Source organism: Oryctolagus cuniculus, chromosome 11, assembly GCF_051225735.1.
Source record: "Oryctolagus cuniculus isolate XC-2025 breed Fujian yellow rabbit chromosome 11, ASM5122573v1, whole genome shotgun sequence".
In the NCBI taxonomy this organism is placed as follows: Eukaryota; Metazoa; Chordata; class Mammalia; order Lagomorpha; family Leporidae; genus Oryctolagus; species Oryctolagus cuniculus.
The window spans coordinates 27,099,094-27,121,136 of record NC_142877.1 but is presented as its reverse complement, the minus strand read 5'-3'; the positions used below and the strand labels follow the sequence as shown (position 1 = coordinate 27,121,136).

The window sequence follows — 22,043 nt, the reverse complement described above, 5'->3', positions numbered from 1 at the left end:
AGCTATTAGTTAATCACTCATCCATTGACAACTTGCATCATTTATTCAGTGCTATATTAAACAGTATATTGAAAGATAGATTAACTAATAGCTCCAAGCCTCCTAACAATTTAAATGAAAATTACAAAATGTTTGAGACCCTATTTTGGAATACAAAGGGTGTTTGACTTTCAGTTTCCATTCTCTGTAGAACAAGAACAGGTCATTCCTTTATTGACATGCATAAAATACATCACATTTTCTGTTCTGCTGATGCTATAAATTCAATACCAATTCTCCAGCCACATCAGTTATGAGCATAAAGTATATCATGTAACCTCAAATCTCTAACAGTGGAAGGCTTAAACAAGAATGGATGCTGCTAGAATAATGCTGCTTCCTTTGATGTGACAACTGAGCATCCATCTCCCTCCCTCTCAGATGATTTCTTCAGTATGTTAGAGCAGTGAGGAATGGTTTTAGTCTCATAACCAAGTTAGAGTGAAGACATTGGCCACATAATACACATGCTCCATTTTTTAAAAAAAATTCTGAACCTTGGGCAACTGTTTTCTTGTAACTACTTTACAGTTTCTAAAAGCAGTTATTGTCCAAAGCTGGAAGAACTTAAGTCTTCTCAGATGAGCATGTGAATGAATGGAGGGAGGTAAACAAAAAATAAAATTAAAAAAGATGAGGTCTGATAGGGGAGCAGCTGGATAAGAAAATCAAAAAAGGAACAGTAATTTAAAGTTTATTCCAGCTATAATGCAGGTTATTCTGACTTTAAGGTAGCATCACATGGCATACTTCTAAGTCCATTCCTAAGATATTCTGTTGTACTTATCTCTGTCTGTTTTATAGATCCGTGCAATCTCTGGCACTAGCGGGTCATCTGGGTTTGGATCACATAGCAGTGAACAAATGGATAAAAGAACTTTAGAAATAGTTAAAGCAAGAGACCACTGTGATCTTAGAATATCGAGACAAATGCTGCCATTACTGTTAATATTTGGATGATAAATTCTTGTTGTAAATGCAGCCTTAGGTGGTTTGAAGGGATAGTCTGTAGGAAAATGAATTGTCAAAAAGAATACACCGCCTTGATATGGGCTGTCATTAGGTCCCATAATTGCGGCTTGCCAGTGAAACATATCATCCCCAACTGGACCTGCAGAACATTGTGCTGGAGGGTCACGGGCCAAATCACTAAGTTCCTTATTAATCCGTTTCAGCGCCATAGTCTGTGCTTTTAGTCTGGCTCCTCTCTCCCTCTCTCGGTGTATGCTCAGAGGTCCGGCCAAAACTCTTGATTATCCGGGCGGCAGGGAAGGATTGTCTCTTGGTCTCACGCCAGCTCTGCCAGACACAGGCGCTTGGTATGGAGGTGGCAGGTCCCATGAGAACGACGTGGATGGCTGGGGTTAACTGTATTGTATAAGTGATGTTCTTATTCCTCTGGTATTTTTCATGCTAGGTGTTTTAAAATGAGACATTAGCTTGCTTGATACAAAAATTTCCTTTTTTTGAGAATTTATGAGTGCTGCCTTTGGAGAAAGAGTAGGTGGGAAAGAGAACAAGAATGATTCATGTATATAAAATTTTTAAAATGAAATCTCTAGGACAAAAACTAATCTGAAAAGTAGAAACATGTAATATTGAAGTAATAATTTCTTTTCAGTTCAAATATCTTTCTAGAGATAGCATTATACTCGAATAGGGGTGAGGAAACTTCTGCCAAGATTCAACTGGATATTTATAACATCATTCGTGGGCCATACAAAATTGTCAACTTAAAAATTATCCTGCTATGAATTTATTGAATTTTGAGTCATGCCTTTAGTTGCCTTGATAGGGCCAGACCAAATGATTCTATGGGCTGGATGTTCCCCAACCCTGGAAAGAATGAACTCCCATCTTCATTTTGAAATGTAAAATAAAATTTTTGTTTCCACAACCTTCCCCTCAATATTAAGAGATTAGGAAGTCTTACCTACTATCTTTTGGCTTCCTACTTCTTTCCTTACTGACTCTTTCTGCATCAATTTTCTCCCAAGTTTCAAATCAGAAGACAAAAAGCACCTTGTGAACAACTGGAAAAATATATACATTTTGTTTCTTGGTTTCTAATAAAAGAATTCAAGTAATTGAATAAAATAAGGCAAGCACAAATGCTGAAAAGTAAAAACTATAATCCAATATGCATATCCAGGAATTTAATTAAAAATGAGAAACTATTTTTCCCAAGTTTAAATATATGTAAATATATGTGTATATATGTAAATATGTATTTATTTATTTATTTATAACCAAACACTACACTCATGCAGAAGGATGGAAACTGTTACCATTTTCAGTTCAGTATGAATCAAATCCTGGGCAGCAGTTGACAGAAGTGTGTCCACTCCTCCCCTCTTCTTCCACATCATTAATCTTTGGGTAGGAGGTGCAAGTTCCAAAACCATGAGCGTATCCACAAAGGAAGTAAGCTGTTTATGCATACTTTTGCTGCTGATCTCCTTGACAGGATCTATCAGCAATCTCCTCTTTTTGCCTTTCCTTTTCTCAGCAATATCTAAATGTGAGAAATAGACATAAATGTGATTGGTTGTACAACTCAAAATATTCTAGGCACTGCATGCACATCCAAGAAATGTCTACCACAATACAAACTACAGAGTTGCATTGGGAAGAAAATCTTTTTTCTTTTTGTTTTATGAATTTTGTTTATACCTAGAATACTTGAGCAGTCAATAACTAATCTATTTTATGAGTGTTAGGAGGGGCCGGCGCCGTGGCTCACTAGGCTAATCCTCTGCCCGTGGCGCCGGCACAGCGGGTTCTAGTCCCAGTCAGGGCGCCGGATTCTGTCCTGGTTGCTCCCCTTCCAGTCCAGCTCTCTTGAGCCCTGCACCCGCATGGGAAACCAGGAGAAGCACCTGGCTCCTGCCTTCGGATCAGCGCGGTGCGCCGGCTGTGGCGGCTATTGGAGGGTGAACCAACGGCAAAGGAAGACCTTTCTCTCTGTCTCTCTCTCTCTCACTGTCCACTCTGCCTGTCAAAAAAAAAAAAGTGCTTAGGAAGAACTCTATTGACCTGCTAAGTTGGCAAATGAGAAAATGTGGAGCAGAGTCTCTCTTGAGAAAAAAGTTACCCAATCAGGAGATTTCTTAAAATGCCTAGGATAACTTTCTTTGTATTTCTTATGTTTCTTGAGGATAACTTTCTAATATAGTAAGTTTTATTTATCAAGTGTATTTTCCCCACCCAGCAGCTAAGTCCATGGGATTTCGTTCCTTTAAAGAATTTTAGCAGGCAGAAAGTAGAAGCCTTTCTTTAGTAAAGCTGCAAAGGGGGACAGAGGTCAGGTTTTTTGGAATTTGTGAAGATTTGAGATCAGATGGAACCAGAAGGAACAGGGACCTGTTTGCTGATGTGCATCGGTAAAATCCTAGGAATGTGACAAGATTCCAGAAGGGCTGGCTATGTGATGATCACAGAGGCTCTGCAGCCTGGGACAGCGGGCACCACAAACTGCCGTGTTCCTTTCCACTTCCCTCACCCTTCCTGTGAACTTTGGTGCCACACAGCTCAGGGTGAATGAGGGAATTATGCAGACTGAATTCCCTGTCAACCCAGTGAGATAGAGGCTCGGAGTTAATTCCATAAAGAAAAAAATTCAAAATATTTCATTCCCTGCATGCTTGAGTCTGTAAACTGAAACTCATATAAATTATACTACTTAAAACTAGGACGTTCCTAAAGGACCTAGTTAATTTTAAAATCCATTCTTATTGTTTATTCCTAAAAACATGCTTGAGGTACAATGTCAGAGGGCATAATGTCTCTTCTGATCCTTTTTATTTTGCCTTCTATTATTTTCACTTGAATGTTTACCTTCTTGATTAGACTGTAAATTTCTTGAAAGCAAGAACTGTTCTTTCACATTCCTGCACCTAACATCAACTAATGGCTCAATAACTTCTTAAAGTGAAAACAGTTTTATTTTTTTCTAGTTTCTAAAACTAGATACATGGTTTGAACAGGACTGAATATAATGAAAGAATCATCTCAAATTTTATTCACACTATTATCCTATTGTAATATAAATTCTATTACCAGATTGACTGCCTCTTATAGTATTTTATAAATTATTCAAATATCTCCAAATAAATTAGTAGTGTATCAAAAATAAAATAAAAACATTCATGAATGCCTCTGACCTGAAACATTGATTGGATCAAGGGTAAATCTTTCCTCTTCATTTGATAACCATATTGATTCATTCACTTTTTCATTTTCAGGTAGACATACTTGCTCTGTATCATCTGGTTTTATTAAGCAACATCACCAACAAAGTAATTATTAAAAAAAAAAACATGGTTACGTTACAAGCTAGAGGACTATATGGAAAAGTAAAAGATGAACTAACTGAAGATTCATATTGCATCTGTTTCTTTGACTCATATATTCAACAGAGATAAAAAGATTTAAGGTCTGGGACTCACAATATTCAGGTGCGTCAGTATTGTCATCCCCCTTTGCATATGCAACATCTAAGACTGGGCTATATAGTCACAGTGGAATTAAAACCAGTGGTAACAACTGCAATAAATACTGACATAAAAATTTTGTATTCTGTTAAATCACTCATCAGATGAATCATACAAATCATATCTAATGTTTTTATTGCCTAATTCTCATATTTTTAATTTATACTATTGAGTAATAAACCAAATATAACAATAAAAGTTATAAAGAAACAAAATGGGGCAATTATACTTTTAAGAAAAATCAGGCCAAAAGACTTCAAATCATCTGAGGTAGTCTCATTATCAATTTTAAGTAGGGAAAATATAACCCCACAGTTGTACTGTCTCACATGGTATGAAGATTGTGAAAGCATACTAATTAATATTTTTTCTTACCATGTAGCATATATTTTAATGATTCAAAAGCAGTGTTTTGGCTGAGTACGTAAATGTGCTCTCATACTAAACCCACTCCTGCTTAAATGTCCTTCATTATACCTCTCAGAACCCAATTTCCTATTATGTATTGCAGAGAGTCAGACTAAAAACGTTTCAGGGACAATGTTCCTTATTATCTTTCACTATATTATACTGCTATTTGAACTCAGAAGTTCTGGTACTACTTAATTTGAACATCAGTATCTGTTCCCTTTGTGCACAAAGAAAAATTTCAACATACCCATTACAGTATTGGGAGGTTCAGGAGGCAGGGTAATTTCTCTGCTCAAGTGCGTGTCTTCTAACAGGATATTCTCATCATCTTGCAACAGATTATCTTGAAAAACATAATAAATCTTTTTGTCACACAGATTTCATTCTATCATTTGTTCACTAACCATTTATTAACATTACACAACATTGTGAAAGGATTACAGACTTTTAATGTGAGTCAGATAATTTTTTAAAGACCAATATGAATAGTCAATAAACAGTCTTTAAAATACATGAATTTGGATTTCCCAGTTTTTGTCTACCTTATTTTTAGAATTGTTTTAGAATAATATCATAATATAAATATAAAACAACAATATAAAATGCTGGAAAATTGTGGAATCACAGTCCCATATATTTTTTTTAATATTCATTAATTTATTTGAAAGGAAGAGCTATATGGGATGCTGGTGCCACAGACGGTGGCTTTACTTGCTGTGCCACAATGCTGGCTATCCTTGTCCCACAATTATGTTAAAGAAAACAATGTTTTCCCCCAGTATTATCCAGTATATTTTATGAGAAATATATTAATTTCACTATTTCTCCTCCACGAATTAGGAACTTATAAAAATAGAAACAGGCAGTATTTCCCAATCTCTAGGGAAAATGTGTTTAAACAGCTGGCTGTGTACTTAGGCCTAATCAAATATACCATACACTTTGAAAGCTTATGTTAAAAAATGCTTTGACCTACATGACACAGAACATATCTGAAAGTTTAGTACACTGTTAGAAAGTTACTAATACATAGTAGTAATGATTGTCATAAATATTTATTTCTGTATGACAGACAGCATACCAATCATTTCTCCCGCAGCTCCTTCATCTCCGAATGCATCTCCACTGTCATAGAACAGAGATTTTTCTCCAGCGGGGCTTCCAGAACTATGCTCAGCTACAGGGCCGCTGCAATTCAGTAATATGTTGTCATCAAAGAAACTATGTCTTCTGAGAATTTCAGGTTCATCACCTAAGTAAATGCACATCATTAACACTGTTAGTCATAGGAACACAGAATATTTTAAAGGAAATTCACATATTATCTGGTGCAATGTTCCCTCATTTTATGGCTAAGGAAAGGAAAAGCTGAAAACGTATGTGAAGTATTTAACTAAAGTCACTCAGTTAATCATTAGACTAAGATTTCTAGTCTAATACTCTTCCCAATACAACAGAAAAAAATTATAAAACATTAGCTAGTTTATAATTGTGATATGGTTTAATGATTTCCTAGAAGATAGAATTGCTATGGCAGTGGGATGATTTCTTACTTTAGGTAGATCAAGTTCTGCTTGACTATTAATTCAAGGACAATTACTTGTACTATTTTTTATCCATAATGGAAAGTTGGAATATAAAGAGCCTATTTGCATTCTTAGGAAATGAAAAGTTAGGAAAAATATTAAAGAATGGGCTTACAGCATTCATTCACAAATCCAGTCAGCTAACATTAGCTGAGTACTTATTATGTATATTTTATCATATAATAGAAGATGTTATTGTAGCCCTCATTTCCAGATGAGGAAATACATCCACAATAAAGTTTTGTAACTTCAACACTGTCACAGCCTTATAAATGACAACTCTCTCTGACTCTAAAGCCTGAATTCTAATAGTTACCACCACTACTGAAAGTTCCATGGGACCACAAGTCAGGTCCTGCATATTGTTTCCCTCGTGTGAATTTGACTCTCTAGGTCTGAAGTCTGAAACCCCCAAGGTCAGAGGCTGTTCTTCTTTGACCTCCCTCTAATAACTCATCTCAGCATTAGATAGTAAGAAAATCATGAGGTGTAACTCATACTGAAAATTCTTCTATAGACCCACATCTTCTAGAAGAGTTGGAAAAAGCAAACTTTATCATCCTTGATAGAAAAGATTTAGCCACTTTTCCAAAAAGAGCTAAGGACATGCTTCCATCATTCACATATGACTTGATAGCTCTCAAAAGAAAAATCAGCTTCACCAATCAGAGAATAACATTTGGCATAGGCAAAGACTTCTTAGAAAAGACCCCAGAAGCACAGGCAATAAAACATTTACAGACAATGTATTCTGAGCATTGAGCATCACAAAACAAGTAATTATTGTCTTTAATCTTCTAATATAGTCCAGAATAGGGTGGGTTAATATTAAACATTTCCTAAAGGACATTAGGTTTGAGGTAATATTTGAAAGAGAGAAAAACCATGTCGGTGGACAGAATTTTAGTGGAAATAAGGGAAAAAAACCCTAAGATGTTGCTAGTAGTATTCCAGCTTTACAGATAGAGCAGTAAGACTCAGAGGTCATGCAATCTGCCCAATGACCTACAGCAAGTCAACAGATAAAGTTCCGGTTCAAACCCAGGTCTATTGGTCTACTAAGAATATTTCTTCCCAGTATTTTGAATTTTTATAGGAGACACAAAACTAAATTGTATCAGTTGGATAGTAAGACATTTGATTAGAGTAAGTTGTCTGTATTAAGGTAAAATAAAGTTAATAAAATAAAGAAGGTGATAGTTGGTAGAGGACCTAAAGGACAGGCAAGGCATTTGGTAAATACACCACAGTGATCCAAAGAAACTAAGCAGAGGAATGAAATATGAGAAAAAAGAATTTAAAGACCATTCATTCTCAGAGATGTCTAAAACGTGCGAAGAGACTGGGAGAATGATTTATAGGAGGGCGTTGCAGTACTCCAGGCCTTTGGTATTAGTGATCTATACTGGAGGCTGAAGAAATAGAGAAATATATAAGAGACATTTCAGAAAAAAAATATTTTAAAATAAGCACTAGTATGACTAGTAAGAAGCTAATAGAAAGTGTAGTTGAAAGTGACCAAAAGAAAAAAGGGAAACAGGGACCAGCATTGTGGCGAAGCAGGTAAAGCCACCACCTACAACACTGGCATCTGATGTGGGTGCCAGTCGAGTCCCAGCTGTTTTACTTCCAATCCAGCTCCCTGCTAATGAGCCTGGGAAAGAAGCAGAGTGCTTGGGCCACTGCACCCATGTGGAAGACATAGATGAAGCTCCTGACTCCTGACCTCTGGCCCAGGACTGTTTGTTGCAGCCATTTGGGGAGTGAACCAGCAGATGGAAGACCCCTCTCTGTCTCTCTGTATCTGTCTCTCTCTCTGTAACTCTACCTTTCAAATAAATCCTTAAAAAGGAAGGAAGGAAGGAAGGAAGGAAGGAAGGAAGGAAGGAAGGAAGGAAGGGAGGAAGGGAGGGAGAAAAGAAAAGAAAAAGGGGCAGTGCTGTGGCACAGATTAAGCCTCTGCCTGCAGCACCAGCATTCCATATGTGTGCTTATTCAAGTCGTGGCTACTCCATTTCTGATCCAGCTCCCTGCTGATGGCCTGGGAAAGCAGTGGAAGATGGCCCAAGTACTTGGGCCCCTGCACCTGTGTGGAAGACCTGGAAGAAGCTCCTGGCTTCAGATCAGCCCAGCTCCGGCTATTGCAGTCATTTGGGGAGTGAACAGTGGATGGAAGACCTCTCCCTCCTGTAACTCTGCGTCTCAAATAAATAAATATTTTTTAAAGTTTTATTTATTTATTTGAAAGTCTGGGTTACATAGAGAAAGAACGAGAAGCAGAGAGAGAGAGAGAGAGAGAGAGAGAGAGAGAGGTCTTCCATCCGTTGGTTCACTCCCCAATTGGCCGCTACGGTCAGAGCAGTGCTGATCTGAAACCAGGATCCTCTTCCGGGTCTCCCACGTGGATGCAGGGGCCCAAGGGCTTGGGCTGTTTTCTACTGCTTTCCTAGGCCATAGCTGAGAGCTGGATCAGAAGTGGAGCACTGGGACTTGAACCGGCACCCATATGAGATGCCAGCACTGCAGGCGGCGGCTTTACCTGCTATGCCACTGTGCCGACCCCCAAAAAATTTTTAACCCCCCCAAAAGGAAAGGGAATATGGAGCATTTTTTCCCATGTTAATATTAAGGCAACAGATTCTTGGTAAATCACTATAATGAAGCAGCTATAATTAGATAACTACTCTTCATATTTTGAACCTAAGTACATTTCTTTAAGATTTATAATTATAATTAGAAAGCTTGTTATGATTTATATGCTAAAGAAAAAGCTTTCCAAGACTGAAATTCAGAATATCACATTAATTAGTTTTATTTATATAGTTTTGATAACTCTATCAAAAGAGGATAATAGCTGTTAAAACTTTAGTGTAAGGTCACTTTAAAATTGTATGAAACTAGGGGCTGGCACTGTGGTGTAGTAGGCTAAGCCTCCACCTGTGGCAGTGGCATCCCAAATGAGTGACGGTTAGTGTCTCAGCTGCTCTTCTTCCAATCCAGCTCTCTGCTATATCCTGGGAAAGCAGTAGAAGATAGACCAAGTGCTTGGATCCCTATACCCATGTGAGAGACACAGAAGAAGCTCCTGGCTTCTGGCTTTGGATTGGCCCAGCTCTGGGCTGTTGCAGCCATTTGGGGAGTGAACCAGTGGATGGAAGACCTTTCTCTCTGTCTCTCCCTCTCTCCGTCTGTATCTCTACCTCTCAGATAAACAAATAAAATCTTTTTAAAAAATTGTATGAAACTCAAAGCCCATTAGTAAAATTATTAATAAAATCTCAAAGTAAATTGAGAATTTTAATGCTTATTTTTAAATCTTATCACATGCTCTGACGTATGTACATGTTTCTATGGCTTAAATAATTAATGTTATTACTTGATACATTTCTGTAGTGAATAATTAATGTTACTATTTCATTGTTATACCATATGTGTCCACTGAAATTCTTTTTAATTGCAAAATATTTCAGATATACAGAAAAAATAATATAAATGCCCTTATAACTCTTCACATATTATTTTGTCATATTTGCTTCTGATTTTTAAAGAAATAAAATGTTACACTTTTGTACTAAAAGAGAAGGAAAGAAAGAAAGAAAAGAAAAGAGATCCTGAAGTTTTTGGCCTAAAAAAGAATACAGGGAACAGGGTAATTTGCAAAGTATGTTTTGGGTAGTAGGGAATAGGATGATCTATTAGTGTGTTACATTTCTAGGTCTGGGTTTCAGCCAGGAAGAGAGCTGTGCTACTCACAGTAAGGTCTATGGGCTGGTTTAGTTCACAAGAAGGTAAATACGAAAATTAGAAGTGAATACTTAGAAAGTTTTATAGCAGGGGCTGGCTCTGTGGCATAGTGGGCTAAGCTTCCGCCTGTGGTGCCGGCATTCCATATGGGCTGGCTCATGTCCCGGCTGCTCCTCTTCCTATCAAGCTCTCTGCTGTAGTCTGGGAAAAGCAGTAAAAGATGGCCCAAGTGCTTGGGTTCCTACACCAGCGTGGGGAACCTGGAAGAGACTCCTGGCTTGGGATCAGCCTAGCTCTGGCCGTTGCTGTCATTTGGAGAGTGAACCAGCAGATGGGAGATCTTCCTCTCTGTCTCTCCCTCTCTCTGTCTATAACTCTACCTCTCAAATAAATAGATAAAAGCTTAGAAAAAAAAAGTTTTATAGCAATTTGTTATAGTACTTTTATATACATTGGCTCTAATAACAACAATTTGAGGCATGTACTTTTATTTTTAAATTTTAAAATTTACTTTTATTGTATTTTATAAAAAGTGACAGAAATTATAAAACCAGTCCTTCACCACAGGTTGTCTGAGAAACATAACTGCAGATTTTAAGGGTTATGGAAGTAGAGTGAGAATGAGAAGTTGAGGTTAAAGAAGTAGTTCAAGTGTTAATTCCTTTACCCCCCTTCCTAACCCAAAACAGATTTAGGGCATACTTCTCCTATAAGAAATTCAAAGATCAACATGACACAGATTCTACTCTCATCAAGTTTGCAGACCAATGCAAAAGATGTATACATATCATAAAAGAAGAGAGGTAGATGCCAGAAAAAAGAACAAACACTACATAGTTAAATTGTATCATGCCACTTCAATTTCAAAATATATTCATCTCACCCAAGAAGATTCTAACATTTAAAAATTATATTTATTTTATTTGGAGTGGCAGGAGAGGTGAGAGAGGAAGGGAGCGAGGGAGGGAGGGAGGGAGAGAGAGAGGGAGGGAGGGAAAGAGAGAGAGAAAGAGAGAGAGAGAGAAAGAGAGAGAGAGAGAGAGACTCCTAACTGCTAGTTAACTCTCCAAATGCCCATAAGAGCCAGAGCTGGGAAGCAATTGAAGTTCCCCATTTGGGTGGCATGGACTCAACTACTTGGCCATCATCTGCTGCTTCACAGGGTTTGCATAACTAGGAAGCGGAAATCAGGAGTGTAGCCGGGACTCAAACCCAGGCACTCTGGTATGGAATCTGGGCATCTCAAAGCATATCTTAACTGCCATGCTAGATGCCTGCCCTGATAATGCCATTTTAGTTCTTGTTCATTATATGTGATCTGTTATTATTCCTATTCAACATATTTCAGAATCTTTTACTTATCTATGACACAATACAATTTTATCATATGGCTTTATGTGGGTCTTCTTTTTTCTTTTTAATCTTCCTCCTCTTCTTGTTTTGATTTACTGATGGACCATTTGGAAGTTCATTTTCATCTGGAAAGACTCTGATATGGCATGTGGACATCCTAAGTGACATTTTTTTTTTTTTTTTGACAGGCAGAGTGGACAGTGAGAGAGAGAGACAGAGAGAAAGGTCTTCCTTTTGCCGTTGGTTCACCCTCCAATGGCCGCCGTGGCCGGCGCGCTGCGGCCAGCGCACCGTGCTGATCCAATGTCAGGAGCCAGGTGCTTCTCCTGGTCTCCCATGGGGTGCAGGGCCCAAGCACTTGGGCCATCCTCCACTGCACTCCCGGGCCACAGCAGACAGCAGAGAGCTGGCCTGGAAGGGGGGCAACCGGGACAGAATCCGGCGCCCCGACCGGGACTAGAACCCGGTGTGCCGGCGCCGCAAGGCGGAGGATTAGCCTAGTGAGCCACGGTGCCGGTCCTAAGTGGCATTCTAATTGCTGCACCAATGCCCACTCCCAGATTTTAACATTTAAAAAGTCAACTTCTGGGGCCAGCGTTGTGGCATAGTGGGTTGAGCTGCCACCTGTGTGGCATCCCATGTGGACACTTGTTTGTGTCCTGACTATTGCACTTCTGATTCAGCTCCCTGCTAGGTGCCTGGGAAAGCAGTAGAAGATGGCCCAAGTGGTTGGGTCCCTGCACTCACATGGGAGACCAGGATGAAGCTCCTGGCTCCTGGCTTCGGATTGGCTCAACTCAAGCCTTGCGGCCATATGGGGAGTGAACCAGCAGATTGAAGATCTCCCACTCTGTCTCTCCCTCTTTCTCTCTCTGTAAGTATGCCTTTCAAATAAATAAATACATATTTTAAAAATCAACTTCTGTTTCATAATTAATATGTATCTTTCAGTGGTAGTATTTTCTCCTCTTCACCCTCAAGCTGACTTAATATCTGTTATTTTGTAATTGGTATCATACATATGATATTTTGAAGGCATTTTATGAACATACATGTAAAACCTTGCATATATATACTGTTTTAACTATAGCGACTATTTACATGTCTCTCTCCCAGTCTGAAGTTCCTTGAGAGCAAAATTGCTCCTTTAAACTTTGGTGCTGCCTATGTCTTGATAGTATCTGACATACAGCAGGAATTCAACACAGAATTATATACTGAGAAGGAAAGTATAGCCTAACACTGATTCTTAGCATTGACAGTTATGCTAGAAAGAGACAAGGAAAAACTGATTGGGATATTATACATTAAAAAATTGATTCTGTAGATATTTCTACTGGCATTATTTCAATATAAAATTAATTGATTATTTGTATATAACTTACTATATTTGAATTTTGATTATAAATTTTGATTTCTCAAATACTATTACCAAAGCTCTCAGCTTGGAAAAGTAGATCATTGCCATATTCTTCTCTAAGTGTAATTTCTTCGGGTTTACTTTGATTCTGAGTAAACTGTTCTGAAACATCAACAGCACTATGGAGAAATACAAGATTAAGGAAAACATGTGAGCAGAACACAATAATTTTGCAGTATAATGAAAAAAACCTAAAACAAAATCAGGGTTTATTATAAAAATTATTTTCTCAATAGTATTATAAACATAGTTTGACATACATATAGCCAAATACTTCTTGATCCTAACCAACAGCAGCTATCTGGGACATGAACCAGTGCCGATACAGGATACTCCACAATGCTGGTCTCTGCTTTGCCCTTTCTACCTTGTAGGGACATGGTGATAAGATTGCTATCTATGACCCAGGAAGGAGGCCCTCTCCAGACACTGAATCTGCTAGCAGTTGGATCTTCAACTACTCAGACTCTAGAACTGTGAAAATAAGTTTCTATTGTTCACAAGCTACCTACTTTTTAGTATATTGTTATAGGAGCCCAAACAGACTAAGACAACTCCTTCATGGAACATAATCATCTCTTGGCTTCTGAGACACCACTGTCTTGATTTTCTTCCCACCTGCTCATTTTTGACTCCTTTGCTAGTTTTTTCTCATATCCAAGACTACTAACCACCTCCCTTCTGAACCTCAGACCAAGATATTCAATCACCTACCTACTTCATGTTGATGTTGTCTTAGTCCATTAAGGCTGCTAAAACACCTTAGACTGTGTAATTTATAAAAATAAAAAATTTATTGTTCACAATTCTGAATGATAGGAAGCCTTAAATCAAGGCACCGGCAGATTTCATACCTGGTTAGAGCTTCATGTTGTAGAAGTGGCTAGGAGGCTTTTTCAGGCCTCTTTTTTTTTTGGTTTTTTTTTTTTTTTTTTTTTTTTTTTTTTGACAGGCAGAGTGGACAGTGAGAGAGAGAGACAGAGAGAAAGGTCTTCCTTTTGCCGTTGGTTCACCCTCCAATGGCCGCCGTGGCCGGTGCGCTGCAGCCGGTGCAGCGCACTGATCCGATGGCAGGAGCCAGGAGCCAGGTGCTTTTCCTGGTCTCCCATGGGGTGCAGGGCCCAAGCACCTGGGCCGTCCTCCACTGCACTCCCTGGCCACAGCAGAGAGCTGGCCTGGAAGAGGGGCAACCGGGATAGAATCCGGCGCCCCGACCGGGACTAGAACCCGGTGTGCCGGCGCCGCTAGGTGGAGGATTAGCCTAGTGAGCCGCGGCGCCGGCCCAGGCCTCTTTTAAATGGTACTAACGTCACTCAGGAGGGGGTTCTGCCTTCATGATCTAATTACTTGCCAAAGTTCCCACCTCTTAATACTAACACCTTGGGGGAGGTTTCAATATATAATAAATTTTAGGGGAAAACATACATTCAGATCATAGTGCATGTGTAACTGTCATCTTAAAACATGTTGAAAACCTTCCTTCTCTGTCTCAGCCCCCCTTAAACTTCTCATTCCCTAGCTATTCTAATCTCATTATATAGTTACTTTATTCTGTAGCCAAAATCATAATACACTTCTTTCTCTTAGAGCCATGTCTAATTTGTGAGCAAATTCTGTTGGCTCTGCCTTCCAGAGAAATCCATAATTTGACTGCTGCTACCTTGATAAACTGAAGACTGAGAACTGATCACAGATACTATCTTTTCTCATTTGTCCTTTTACTGCATTAATCTTGTCATAGGCTCTCTGCTTCCTCCCTTTCCTTCTGACAGTGAGTAGCCAGAGGGAGCACGTTGAAATCAAGTCAGACTGCTCACTCCTTGATTTGAAACCCTCATGTACTTCTCCTTTGAGTAAAATGAAAATCCTACTGTAGCCTATCATACCCTACATCTGCACTCCTAGCTGCCTCTCTTATCTCATCTCCTACAATTCAGCAGATCATTTACATCACTCCAGTCTCATTTGCCTTCTTGCCGTTCCTTGAAAACGTCCAATGTGCTCTATCGTAGGGTAGGGCCTTACCACTGGCTTTACCTGGAACGTTTTTCCCCCACATTACTGAACGATTTCTGCCTTCACCTCCTTCGGGTTTCTGTTCTTACTCCATCAGAAAAGCCTTTCCTGCCCATTGTTTTATGTATTTAATTTTTTATTTCTCTTTATAATTCTGATCATCACTTGGAATATCATGCTTGCTCATTTGTTTATCATCTGTCTACCACAACTACAGTGTAAGATTCATGAGGCCAGGAGCTGTGTTTAATTCATTGCTAGCTCTTCAGTGCCTGGCATGCAGAAGGCATTTGATGAGTATTTACCGAAGGAATAGATGAATACACTGTCCACACTGCAGCCTATACATTCAGCAGTTTGCTTTTTCACACTAACTTTAAGTCTTTGCCAATTGCATGTTTTACCTGTTAGTTGTTAACTTCATTTCATTTGCCTTCATGAAATCTGAATAGAACAATAACAAACTATCAAGAAAATCAAATTGAAGGAAAATAAATAAAATAATTTACTTCATATTATGGGTATCGAAATCATAAAATTCTTCTGGTAATGTGATAGTACTGTAAGCCGCTTCAAAATTCTCTTTTGGAAGGTCAACCAGTCCTGAAAAAAATTTAAAAATTGCCTTCAATAAGCAATAATGTTATATAAAACTTTTTAAAGTCCCAACTAAATCTTTATTTTCTCTCATTGAACTTCTGCTTAGTCCCCTTAACTGGTTTCCCTGTATCTACTTCTGCCTCTCACAATTTGTTTTCCATAAGGCAGCCAGGGTGATATTTTTAAAAAGCAAATAGATCAGATGATGCCCATGTTTAAAATGCTTTAGCGGCCGGTGCCGCGGCTCAATAGGCTAATCCTCTGCCTTGCGGCGCCGGCACACCAAGTTCTAGTCCCGGTCGGGGCACCGGATTCTGTCCTGGTTGCCCCTCTTCCAGACCAGCCCTCTGCTGTGGCCAGGGAGTGCAGTGGAGGATGGCCCAAGTGCTTGGGCCCTGCACCCGCATGGGAGACCAGGAGAAGCACCTGGCTCCTGCCTTCGGATAGGCGCGGTGCGCTGGCCGCAGTGCACCGGCCGCGGCGGCCATTGGAGGGTGAACCAACGGCAAAAGGAAGACCTTTATCTCTCTCTCTCTCTCTCTCTCTCTCTCTCTCACTGTCCACTCTGCCTGTAAAAAAAAAAAATGCTTTAGCTACTCTTCCACTGCATTAAAATAAAATCCAAATTTCTAATCAGGACCTCTCCAGTCCTACAAACTGTCAGACACCCTATTCCCCGCCTCACTGGTGATACTTCTAACATATTAGCCATTTTGTTCCTTGAAAATGTCAAACGATTTCTCCCCATAAGACCTTTGTCCTAGAAATTCCATTTGTGTACAATGTTATTCCCTCATGAACTTTTCATACGGATTGGTACTTATTTTTCAAGTCTCAGCTTAAATTCTATCCCCTCAGAAAGGCTGTTCCCAAGTATCTTAACTAAAGTGGATTTATCTGTTGTAGTTCTCTGTTTATTTTACTTTATAACACAATTATAATCTATAATTGTTGCAATACTTTTACAAAACCTTTTCATTATCTGATTTCCTCACCAGACTAAAAAGGACCTTATTGATCTTGCTTGTCCTATATTCCAGAGTCTAATACAGTGTTTTGTACAAGGTAGATCAATAAATATTTGTGGAATATATAAGTAATATAGTAAATGAACAAATGAGCCATATTTGAAATGAGCATAAATCTACTAAGCGATTCTACCACATTTTAAATGAAGATGATTTAAAAAAAAGAAACCTATCAATCCCAATTCAACAAATATTGATTGGGGAATAGTGTCACGCATAAGGCACTGAGACAGGTACTATAAGAGATTCAAAAAATTAAGCTGCTGTCTTCAAGGAGCCTTAAGAGAAGTAATAGAGGTGAGACCTATACCTAAATAATCATAATACAAAGTGGGAGATAAGTGGAACAGATATTATGTAAATTAAATTTTCAATGGATTATATTTATGACACAAATAAATCTCTAGCATTTTGAAATGTAAAGGGATTTTTAATACTGTTTCATAAATAGCATGCTATTTAGTGTCCTGAGAGTTCTGAAAATAATGATAATTATTGATTTTTTTTTTTTTGACAGGCAGAGTAGATAGTGAGAGAGAGACAGAGAGAAAGGTCTTCCTTTTGCCGTTGGTTCACCCTCCAATGGCCGCCGTGGCTGGCGCGCTGCAGCCGTTGCACCACGCTGATCCGAAGGCAGGAGCCAGGTGCTTCTCTTGGTCTCCTATGGGGTGCAGGGCCCAAGCACTTCGGCCATCCTCCACTGCCTTCCCAGGCCACAGCAGAGAGCTGGTCTGGAAGAGGGGCAACTGGGACAGAATTCGGTGCCCCGACCGGGACTAGAACCCGGTGTGCTGGCGCCGCTAGGTGGAGGATTAGCCTATTGAGCTGCGGCGCCGGCTGATATTTATTTTTTAATCACAGTATTTCTAATTTCTCTCATAAAGGCAAAAATATATGACAGATGAAATGAATCACTAAAAATGGAATATCAGAGTTTCCTAAGTGTGATAATTTTAAGTATATTTCTTTTATAAATAGGTGGAAATATTACAAGATTTGGAATGCATAAGCTTTTCCTGAAAATATGGGAAAAAAGCAAGGGAAATAATATAATTATCCTTAACCATGGAAACAAGATTCAGTCAAAATGAAGTTTATATTCACTATTCTCACCTGCAATTACAGAGTACTGCCAATTGAAAGAGCCCACCCAAACAACAAATGTAAAAGAGAACTAAGTAAAATGAGACAACTCAACATTGTATATATACCTGGGCGAAATGTCATCTTCATTTTAAGAAATGCTTCACTGCAATCTGCCAAAAGATATTTGGCTTTCCTATTATAGATTCGAACAACTCCCAAAAGAAGGTGTCCTGAAGTTCGAAGTGCAATTTTCACCTTTCAAAAAGTTTTTAAAGTATTAGAATAATAAAAATTAGGTTCATAAATCCTGTTCTTTGAAAATTACTGAAATCATAAGAATGCCTTTTCTTTTAAAAGCAGACGTTTCATATTCTTACTTAAAGTAAATAATTTAACTTTTGCCTCACCTTATAAAAATGATTAATTTCCTTGTTTTATGCAATGAAGACAACATAATGTGGCATTTAGGTGAAGTGTGCTATTGTTGGTATTATGGGAAGAACACAAACTCAGACAGACTTGTGTTCAAGTCTGATGCTGAGCCACACTTAACCGTCCTGAACTTCAGTTAATAAAAATGGCTATAATTTATTATATACTTATAAGCATTGTCCTAATAGCTTTTTAATACGTTAAGATAATTTTGACAATTACCTTTGTTTACAGAAGAGAAAATTACTTAGATGTGTTAAGTAATATGCTAAAATAATAAAACTACTGGGAAAGCAGTTATTAAACATAAATCTGACTAACTCAAAAGTTCATGCTAACTACCACACTTCACTGAAGTTCAAAGAAGACAATCTCATAGAGGTGGTATGAAGATTAAGTGAATTAATAGGGGCAGGCATTTGGCATAGCAGTTTAGCTGCCTGCCACTTAGGCTGCCCACATTCCATACTGGAGTGCCCAGGTTTCAACCCTGGCTCCACTCTCTATTTCACTTCCTGCTAAAACACACACACTGGGAGACACCAGGTGATGGCTCAGGTACCAGGTTCCTGCCACCTATGTGGGAACCCTGGATTGAGTTCCAGACTCCTGGTTTTGGCCCAGCTTAGCCTCAGCTGTTGTGGACATTTAGGAAGTGAACTAGAGGATGGGAGATCAGTCTGTCTCTCTGCCTTTCAGATAAATAAAATAAACAAATAAATAACATTTTAAAGTTTAAAAAAATACTAAAAAAGTCTAGCCTAGTGCCTAACACACAATAGTTTTTCAATTATAATTCATTTTTCTTTCAAGCAGAAAAATACTTAATCTATGAAAGTATTAATATTTTAATGGCTGTTTTACAGCAAAAATAGTACTTTACTTATAATGTGTTTTCACATTTTTTAATTTATCATTACTCCTTTCTACCTTCTCCTTTCATTCATTCATTATTTTCTTTTTCTTTTTTTCTTTTCTTTTCTATTTTTTTTTTTTTTGACAGGCAGAGTGGACAGTGAGAGAGACAGAGAGAAAGGTCTTCCCTTGCCGTTGGTTCACCCTCCAATGGCTGGCGCGGCCAGTGCGCTGCAGCCGGCACACCGCGCTGATCCGATGGCAGGAGCCAGGTGCTTCTCCTGGTCTCCCATGGGGTGCAGGGCCCAAGCACTTGGGTCATCCTCCACTGCACTCCCTGGCCACAGCAGAGAGCTGGCCTGGAAGAGGGGCAACCGGGACAGAAACCGGCGCTCCGACCGGGACTAGAACCCGGTGTGCCAGCGCCGCAAGGTGGAGGATTAGCCTATTGAGCCACGGCGCTGGCCTCATTCATTATTTTCTAAGCAATACTTATCAGGTACTTATTATGTGTTTTGAAATGTTGTTAAGTAATAAGAAGGGATTATGAAATATTCACAAAACATGGCCTTTATCTTTCAGTGTTCAATCTATTCATGATAAATGTATGAATACGCAAGTATGTTTATATCCCAAAAAATGCTACAGAAATTAAAACAGACCATTTGAGAAGTAAAACTTCCTTATGGAGCCAGTGTTGTGGCATTTTGGGTTAAGCTGCCACCTGCGGGCATCCCATATGGGCCCCAGGTTCCAGTCCCAGCTGCTCCTCTTCTGATCCAGCTCCCTGCTAATGTGCTAATTATATCATGGCCCAAGTGGGAGAGCTGGACAGAGTTCCTGGCTCCCCTGCACTCGTGTGGGAAACCTGGATGGAATTCCTGGCTCCTGGCTTCAGCCTGGTCCAGCCCTGGCCGTTGTGGCCATTTGGGCAGTGAACCAGTGGATAGAAATCTCTCTCTCTCTCTTTATCTCCCTCTCTCTGTAACTCTGCCTTTCAAATAAATAAAATAAATCTTTTAAAAAAACTTCTTTGGAAACATATTTCATGTTATAAATCTATTTTGATTCCTTTCTTCTTCAGAAGTCATGGAAAATACAAACTGTCAACTTTATCAATAACCTACCTTAGGTGAAATAATTCTTTCAATGGTTATCTCCAGGTTACATTCAAACACTTGGGCCTTTGTGAGTTTTCTCTCCCAGTGAGCTGCAAGCCATATTTTGGCCAATGGCCCTCGTTTATTCATAAGCACGTGGGTGTAGAACATACTGCCTGTATTCCTTAGCTGTATTTAACTAACTAGAGGGAATATGAAAAGATATTTAGAATTTGATTACAAAAACCATTCAGTGATTTTTACAGTAAGAATATTTTCATTAATTATAAAAAATCTGATTATCTTCTAATTCAGTGTATTATTCGGTTCAAATTATTTTCTGATGAAAGAAGCTTATTTAGTATGTGAACTTGCCCGTCCCTAAGAAGCTAAATTAATAGAACTCCAAAGGGCAATAAAGTGGAAAAATGACGAAAACAAGAAACCATAGGAAAAGAATTAGAAGACAACAAGGAAGGAAACAAAAAGTCAAATGTAGATGTTTTGAAATAAGAATGGCAAAACAAAATCTTCGCTTAAAAACGCAAAAATTAATGTACATTTCCACAAATTGTCCTACCCTTGTTAATACCTTAAGGCTCTATTTTTAAAGCCAGAAACAAGAGGGGATACTGTAGCACTTTGGCTCCTAAAGGAGAATCAATCTTCACTTATATATGTGAACATAACCTGCCAAGATGGAAGCTTCTACCTGCTTCTTTTCTACTGAACCGTTTGAAAGACGAGACCAAACGACCACCGAAAATCTGCCACAGAATTAAAAAGGCAGGTGTCCATTTCTACCACCAAGAATCCCATCACCGCGCCCAGACTAAAGGCCATCTCCCAGACCCCAGGGCCCCAGGGTCCTGAGGAGGCCGGCGGCGAAGGCTTGCCCCTGGCTCTGGACGCGCTTTCTTCCTTTCCGGTCCGAGTTTTGGTATTTTGGAATAAATTCCCATTTATCTTTCTAAAACTGCTCCCAGGCGTGTCAAGTACTATAAAATGCACTTCGCCGGGAACAGACGTTTGAAAAACCCCTGGCGGTCTGCTACTTCGGAGACGCTGACCTGCCCTGGCTGGCATTGACCCCTGCCCACCGCCGGCCAGGCCCGCTCAGTCCCGAGCCTGGATGTTTCTAGATGGAATTTCCTCGGTAAGTAAAGCTGGGGGGAGCTGCCCGGGACCAGAGGGCAGCGGAGTGGCGAGCGCGAGGAAACCGCGTCGGGACACGCAGGGGACTGCAGCTGGCGGGAGACCCCGGGCAGGGGCGAGGAGGAGGAGGAGGAGGAGGAGGAGGAGGAGGAGGAGGAGGAGGAGGAGGAGGAGGAGGAGGAAGGTGCTGGGGGCGTTGACCAGGACTGGGAGGAGCACCCGGAGACCGACAAGGGCAGGGTCGCCTCAGAGTGAAACTGAGGCAAGAGGCGTCCCCGCCGCCACCGGGCGAGAGGAACCCGGGCCGCGCCTCCAGCCCCTGAGGGGATGCGAGCGGCGGCGTTCTTCTCTCAGACTAAGCTCCCGGGGTTCAGCGCCGCGGGCTGAGGGGTCGGTGAGGGGCCGGAAGGGACGCGTGTGCGGCTGTGGGTGGCCGCGACCCCCATCACAGAGTCCACCCGGCCTCAGGCTGCGCCCTACTTTCAGCGCCGGGTCTGAGAGAAGCGCGCCGGAGCAAGAGCTGAGAGGAGCCGCCGACCCCGCACGTCGGGTCTGAGGCACTTAGCTGAGCAGCTGCTTGTTCGCGGAGAGCTGTGGGGCGGGGCGAGGGGCGGGGGCGTGCGTGGGGACTGGGCGGGGCGAGCGGGGGCGGGGCGAGCGGGGGCGGGGCGAGCGGGGGCGGGGCGTGCAGGGGCGGGGCGTGCAGGGGCGGGGCGTACAGGGAC

The 22,043-nt window shown here is 40.2% G+C and overlaps 1 protein-coding gene and 1 pseudogene across 3 annotated transcripts in view; both read right to left on the bottom strand.

The window, feature by feature from the left end:
* The window catches only part of RAD21L1 (RAD21 cohesin complex component like 1), a 32,105-nt gene extending 11,745 nt beyond the window's left edge, over positions 1 to 20,360 (bottom strand). The window contains exons 1-9 of one of the 3 annotated variants that reach the window (XM_089308138.1): positions 20,191 to 20,360; positions 17,902 to 18,031; positions 15,572 to 15,665; positions 13,059 to 13,165; positions 6,025 to 6,195; positions 5,191 to 5,286; positions 4,203 to 4,316; positions 2,328 to 2,554; positions 1,973 to 2,072 (exon numbers count right to left, since the gene is read on the bottom strand). In XM_089308138.1, the coding sequence (XP_089164264.1) occupies positions 1,973 to 2,072; positions 2,328 to 2,554; positions 4,203 to 4,316; positions 5,191 to 5,286; positions 6,025 to 6,195; positions 13,059 to 13,165; positions 15,572 to 15,665; positions 17,902 to 18,031; positions 20,191 to 20,334 (1,183 nt within the window). In that variant the 5' untranslated portion in view covers positions 20,335 to 20,360. Of the gene's footprint in view, positions 1 to 1,972; positions 2,073 to 2,327; positions 2,555 to 4,202; positions 4,326 to 5,190; positions 5,287 to 6,024; positions 6,196 to 13,058; positions 13,166 to 15,571; positions 15,666 to 17,901; positions 18,032 to 20,190 lie in introns of all 3 variants that reach the window. The other 2 variants (XM_089308139.1, XM_089308137.1) reach the window with 2 other exon arrangements.
* On the bottom strand, positions 181 to 1,389 carry LOC100339717 (ubiquitin-conjugating enzyme E2 D3 pseudogene; annotated as a pseudogene).
* Positions 20,361 to 22,043: the final 1,683 nt, after the last annotated feature.